This window comes from Primulina tabacum, chromosome 2, assembly GCF_025594145.1.
Source record: "Primulina tabacum isolate GXHZ01 chromosome 2, ASM2559414v2, whole genome shotgun sequence".
NCBI lineage: Eukaryota > Viridiplantae > Streptophyta > Magnoliopsida > Lamiales > Gesneriaceae > Primulina > Primulina tabacum.
Window position 1 is genome coordinate 49785224 of NC_134551.1, and position 7075 is coordinate 49792298.

General features: G+C 40.4%; 1 protein-coding gene across 1 annotated transcript; it reads right to left on the reverse strand.

The window, feature by feature from the left end:
* Positions 1-806: 806 nt before the first annotated feature.
* On the reverse strand, positions 807-5219 carry LOC142537833 (uncharacterized). Its single transcript, XM_075643319.1, has 5 exons — positions 5004-5219; positions 4902-4957; positions 3184-4607; positions 1921-2132; positions 807-1517 (listed from the first exon to the last, which is right to left on the reverse strand). Exons 1-5 carry the CDS (start codon positions 5217-5219, stop codon positions 807-809), a joined length of 2619 nt encoding a protein of 872 aa, XP_075499434.1.
* Positions 5220-7075: the final 1856 nt, after the last annotated feature.

Genomic DNA, 7075 nt, shown 5'->3' on the forward strand with positions numbered 1-7075 from the left:
GCACTTATATCGACGCACCCAGGTCGCGCTCGTACGCTTGCACACAAGTCAAGCCTTTTTCCACTGCAAATCGGACCCATGATTTGCACCCCCCTGCGCCTGTGCGCGCGAGAGAGAGCCTCTTGATCAATCATTGTTACACCTCCATAAAGTGTAACACTATATAAACTCACCAATGCTAAGTTCATTTTCCAATGTGGGACATTTCCCACTTGCCATCTACTAGGCCTTGTCCAATTTCTCATTCAAAGAACAAGCCCAATAAGCCTTTATAAGTCCAACAATCCCCCACATGAATGAAAATTGAAAGATATTCAACGATTTTCGTGATAAAGTTCAACAGTTGAATCTTGCATAGGATAGGTAGGTATTACCCTTTGAACCTTCCCTTGTGAAAGCATAATAATTCACTGGTTGACAGTAGACATGATGTCTTTGAACTGTACAGCCGTTTGTGTGAGTTAAGATATACTTCACACAAGACTCTTCCTAATACTATTCAGTTCTCATGATTGTGTTCGTTTTGGCCATGAACACATTCCTGGTTCTGCAAGAGGGTCTAGAATTGAGCCCTGCAATTCTTTCGAAGCGGCCCCACTTCTCTCTCACATAGGTGATTCTATATTGCTTCTCGTCAGAATCATTAAAAGCCGTAAGCTTATCCTCAACATTCACTGTTTCATAGCAGGAATGGACTAGGGATAACCCCCACAGTGATTCTCCAAATTAGTGCGATTAGGTTGTCCCATTGAACCTAGTTCTTGGGATCTCCAGTCAGCGTAGGTTGGGTTTTCCTTCACACCAATTTATTCTATAGGCTTGAGCCCCATTCCCCTTGACTTTTTCGCAACTAACTCTCTGTTTAACCCTTTGGTTAGCGGATCCGCTATATTATCCTTTGACTTTACATAGTCAACAGAGATAACTCCAGTTGAGAGTAGTTGTCTAATGGTATTATGTCTACGACGTATATGCCTAGACTTACCATTATACATATTATTTTGTGCCCTACCAATCGCAGATTGGCTGTCACAATGTATGCATATAGCCGGCACAGGTTTTTCCCATCCTGGAACATCTTCTAAAAAATGACGCAGCCATTCAGCCTTTTCACCACACTTGTCAAGGGCTATGAACTCAGATTGCATCGTGGATCTGGCTATTACAGTTTGTTTAGAAGACTTCCACGCAATTGCTGCACCTCCTAAAGTGAATATAAATCCACTTGTAGATTTTGAATCTTTCATATCAGATATCCAATTCGCATCACTGTATCCTTCAATAACAGCAGGATATCTTGTATAGTACAGCCCATGATCACGAGTGTACCTTAAGTATCTTAGCAATCTGATAATTGCTTTCCAGTGTTCAACTCCTTGATTACTCGTGAATCTACTCAATTTGCTTACTGCATAGGCTATATCTGGTCTTGTACAACTCATTAAGTACATCAGACTTCCAATGACTCGAGAGTATTCTAATTGAGACATACTTTCACCTCGATTCTTTGATAGATGCTGATTGGTATCTATCGGGGTTTTAGCTAATGCAGAGTCATTGTTATTGAATTTCTCAAGTATTTTGTCAACATAATGTGACTGACTTAGGATTAGCCCTTCTGATGTTCTATGGATTTTAATTCCAAGGATTACATCGGCTAAGCCCAAATCTTTCATGTCAAATCTTGAGTTCAATAACTTCTTGGTGGATTTGATCATCTTATCATTACTTCCAATGATAAGTATGTCATCTACGTAAAGACATAAAATGACATATCCCATTTCAGTGTTCTTTATGTATACACATTTGTCACATTCACTGAATTTAAATCAACTTTCCATCATGGCCTTATCAAATTTTTCAGTGCCATTGCTTTGGTGCTTGTTTTAAGCCATACAGAGACTTCACCAATTTACATACCTTATTTTCTTGCCCAGTCGCAGAAAATCCATCAGGTTGTTCCATGTAAACTTCCTCTTCTAAATCTCCATTTAGAAAGGCTGTCTTTACGTCCATTTGGTGTACTTCAAGATTCCGCAATGCGGCAATCGCAAGTATCACACGAATAGAGGTTATTCTCGATACAGGAGAATATGTGTCAAAGTAATCAAGCCCTTCACGTTGATGGTATCCTTTAATTACCAATCTGGCTTTATACAGGTTCACTTTCCATTATGAAAGTGATGAAATCCGGACCAAAGGATTTCTCAGTCCTAGCTCTCTTGCTACGTCTAGGTTCAATGTCTTGATCAAGCTCTTGTTCTTCATCCATTGTTTCATATAATCTTTTGGATGAACTTGGTTCTTCCTTAGATTTGCATGGAAACATGTGTTCAAAGAACGAAGCATTTCTTGATTCCATTATCGTATTCTTGGGAATATCAGGTATTTGAGATTCGTGTACAAGAAAACGATAAGCGCTACTGTTTTGAGCATATCCAATGAAAATGCAATCAACAGTTTTTTTTCCTATCTTTACCTTCTTTGGAGTGGGTACTGCTACTTTGGCAAGACACCCCCACGCTCGCAGATATTGGTAGGAAGGACTTCTACCTTTTCATAACTCATATGGACTTTTATCTAACTTCTTTCGGGGTACCTTATTTAAAAGGTAATTAGCTGTTAGAACAGCTTCCCCCCACAAGTTCTGTGGTAAACCAGAACTTAATAACAACGCATTCATCATTTCCTTCAATGTGCGATTCTTTCTCTCTGCAATGCCATTTTGCTGAGGAGAATAAGGTGCAGTTCTTTCGTGTTTGATACTATGTTGAGCACAAAACTCAGCAAACGGTGATTCATATTCACCTCAACGATCACTTCTTAACACCTTAATTTTCTTGCTAAGTTGATTCTCAACTTCACTCTTATATTGGATAAATTTGTCAATAGCTTCATCCTTACTTTTGAGGAGATACACATAACAAAATTTTGTGCTATCGTCAACAAAAGTAATGAAGTATTTATTTCCACCACGAGTTTGTACACCTTTTAAATCACATACATCACTGTGAATTATATCAAGTGGTTCACTATTTCGTTCAATAGTTCGAAAATATGATCTTGTTAGTTTTGCCTCAACACAAGTTTCACATTTGTGTTGTTTATCAATTTGGAATGCAGGAATGCTTTTCATGTTAATTAGTCTACGAATTGTATCGTAATTAACGTGTCCAAGTCTACCATGCCATAAACAAGAAGACTCAAGCAAATAAGCAAAAGTATTAACTTTATTCATCACGGGCTTAATAGCCATTACATTTAGTTTGAACAAACCATTACAAACATAACCTTTGCCAACAAACATTCCACTTTTAGACAAAACCACCTTATCTGACTCAAACACAATGCTGAAACCATGCTTGTTAAGAAGCGACCCGGACACCAAGTTCTTGCGGATGTCAGGTACATACAACACATTGTTCAAAGTCAGTTCTTTTCCCGATGTCATCTTTAGGACAACTTTTCCTTGACCCTTGATTTCAGAAGTGACGGAATTTCCCATGAACAGCTTTTCCCCATTCTTAGATTCCTCAAGAGTTGCAAACATCTCCTTATCCGAGCAAACATGGCGAGTGGCACCCGTGTCGATCCACCACTCCCTTGGATTCGAACCCACCAGATTAACCTCTGATATTACAGCACAGAGATTCATATTCGAAACCTCTTGAGATATGTTCTCTACCACATTCACCTCTCGGTTTCTCTTCGGCTTCTTACAATCAGATGCCTTGTGACCCATGCCATCACAATTATAGCATTTTCCCGAGAACTTCTTCTTTGACACGCCTCCTTTGGGTCCCATGTTCAACTTTCTGTTGGAGGAGGAGAATGGTCTCTTTTTCGAGCTTTGACTATGCTCGACAACATTTGCCTTTGCAGCAACAGGAGAGAACAATCTTCTTTCCGAACTCTTGTTGTCTTCCTCAATACGAAGTCGAACAATGAGCTCTTCAACATTCATCTCCTTTCGTTTGTGCTTCAAGCAATTCTTGAAATCCTTCCAAGCTGGTGGTAGTTTCTGAACAATAGCAGCCACTTGGAATGATTCACTCAAAGGCATCCCCTCACCGTGAATCTCGTGAAGAATCACTTGTAGTTCTTGAACTTGACTGATAACCGGCTTTGAATCCACCATTTTAAAGTCCAGAAAGCGACCAACAAGAAACTTCTTGGCCCCGGCATCCTCGGTTTTGTACTTTCTATCTAGGGATTCCCACAGCTCTTTAGCCGCTTTCTTTTCGCAAAACACGTTGTAGAGCGAATCTGCCAATCCGTTTAGTACATAGTTTCGGCATAAGAAATCAGAATGATTCCATGCCTCAACCGCACTAACAGATTCAACATCTCCCTCACCCTCGTTGAGCTTAGGAGCATCCTCAGTGAGGAATCTGGCCAAGTTCAGCATTGTCAAATAAAACAGCATCTTCTGCCGCCACCTTTTGAAGTCCACACCAGTGAACTTCTCGGTTTTTTCTGCTGGAACAGCGACCGCAGCAGCACGTGGGGTACCATGAGGGACAACTTGAGGAGGGACAACATGAACAGTTTCCCTTTGCACGTTAGTCTCAGTAGCCATATCTGAAACAAAACTCGTTATAAGTAATCTGTTTTAAGATTGCTACACAAAATGTATGCACAAACAGAAAGGGACTTAAAAAACAGCGAGCTAGTATCACGAACTAAACAGGAGCACAATGCAAAAGTAAAGCAAACCAAGGCCTGTATGTAATACAGTGTCCGTAAAACAGATTCGCCCCCCCGGCGTGGTTCGAGGATGAACTTGGACGTCTGTTTCCCAGGGTACAACGGAACAACCAGCAGTACCTTAGCACGAGACACCACAAAGGCGAACTGAAATGTACCTGAACCTTATCACGAGACAGAGTAACCAGCAGTACCTTAGCTGGCCATCTGAAAGGCCAAAGGTCATTTCAGTTACAACACCAAGGGTCAGCTGAAACACCAAAGGTCTTGGTCCATAATTCCAAAGCCAGGTGAACCTTGGTGGGAAATTTTGCCTTGAACGGTCCGACATTCGACGCACCCAGGTCGCGCTCGTACGCTTGCACACACAAGTCAAGCCTTTTTCCACTGCAAATCGGGCCCATGATTTGCACCCCCCTGCGCCTGTGCGCGTGAGAGAGACCCTCTTGACCAATCATTGTTACACCTCCATAAAGTGTAACACTATATAAACTCACCAATGCTATGTTCATTTTCCAATGTGAGACATTTTCCACTTGCCATCTACTAGGCCTTGTCCAACAAGCCCAATAAGCCTTTATAAGTCCAACAGATATTGAGGTTAACATGGCTCAAATCATGTTTATAGATCCAACTACCTTTGACGAAGCCCAAAAATGTCAGAAGTGGAGGCTGACAATGGATGGTGAAATGGAGGCTAGTGAGAGGATTCAAATATGGAAACTAACTGATTTACCTGAAGGTGCCGAGAACATTGTAGTGAAATGGATTTATAAAACAAAATTCAATGAACTTGGAGAGGTGGTAAAACACAAAGCAAGTTTGGTGGCCAAGGGCTATTCACAACAACAATGAATTGATTACACCGAAGTTTATGCACCGGTGGCAAAGATGGATACAATCCGCATGATTATTGCCTTGGCTGCTAAAAAAAGATGGAAGATTTTTCAACTTGACGTGAAATCTGCTTTTCTTCATGGAGAATTAAGTGAAGAATTATATGCAGGACAACCAATGGGATATGTGTAGAAAAAGAATGAGCAGAAGGTGTATAAACTGAAGAAAGCTTTGAACGGATTAAAACAAGTTCCACGGGCTTGGTTCAGTCGAATTGAAGCACATTTTGTAAGTGAGGAATTTCAGAGGTGTCGCAGTGAACAAACCTTGTCATTAAAAGCAATGGAGGAGGTAAGATTCTTATTTTAAATGTTTATGTGATGATGAAGTTATGATGAATGAATTTAAAGAGTCCATGTTAAGGGAATTTGATATGTCTGATTTGGGGGGATGAGTTTTTTTCTTGGCATAGAGGTTTTGAAAGGTACTAATGAGGTATATATTTATCAAAGAAAATATGTGCTGAATGTTCTAAAATGATTTGGTATGGAGGATAGCAATGCTGGTTGTATACTTGTAGCCCTATTGTTCCAGGTTCGAAATTGCATCGAGATGAAGATGGAGTCAGTGGATGACACATATTTTAAGCAAATAATTGGTAGTATGATATACATCACTACCACTAGACCTGATATGATGTTCATTGTGAGTTTAAGTAGTCGTTTCATGTCTCAGCCTACAGTGTTACATTTGCAAGCTGCCAAAAGGGCTCTACGGTACTTGAAAGGGACAATAAACTACGTGATACTTTACAAAAGGGGTGAAGCTGAAGAACTTCTTGCATTCACTGATAGTGATTATGCAGGAGATGATGATGATCAAAATAGCACCTCTGGGTCTGTGTGCTTAATGAATTCAGAAGCTGTTTCACAGTCTTCAAGGAAGCAACCGCTGGTCACACTATCAACCACTGAGGCTGAATCTGTAGCAGCAGCTGCATGTGCTTGTTAAGCTGTGTGGATGAGAAGAATACCGGAAAAGATGGGCCACAAGTAGAACGGAAGCACCACGATCATGCGTGATACCAGCTCAGCCATTAAACTCTTAAAAAATCCAGTCATCTATGGCAGAAGAAAGCACATAGATGTATTGTTCCATTTTCTGATAGATTTAGTTAAAGATTCTGTTATTAAGATGGATTTTTGTGGCACAAAAAACCAAGTTGCTGACGTAATGACTAAGCTTTTGAAGTTGGAACTCTTTCAGAGATTGCGACGGATACTGGGAGTTTGTGAGGTCTTGGTTAAACTAAATACTTGAAAGTGCTTAGTTTGAGGGAGGGAATGATAAGTTATGAGTCGTAGTTGTTTATCTTTTCTACTTTGGAATGACTATTTAAGCCAAGTTCAGTAATTGAATAAGGATCATTATATTCATCCAGATTACAGAGTTCTTGTTCTATTCTTTACAGAGACGAGGGTTGATTAGAGCCGGTATAGCCCTGAACCGACGGTCGATGAACCCATTGCTG

Excerpts from the sequence above, each read along its gene's own strand:
- LOC142537833 (XM_075643319.1), bottom strand. The coding sequence starts at position 5,219 with ATGAACATAGCATTGGTGAGTTTATATAGTGTTACACTTTATGGAGGT. Across the intron at positions 4,958-5,003 it reads AGGCAAAATTTCCCACCAAG|CTGACCCTTGGTGTTGTAAC; the intron begins GTTCACCTGGCT and ends TTGGTGTTTCAG. Across the intron at positions 4,608-4,901 it reads CTTTCAGATGGCCAGCTAAG|ATTACTTATAACGAGTTTTG; the intron begins GTACTGCTGGTT and ends ATCTTAAAACAG.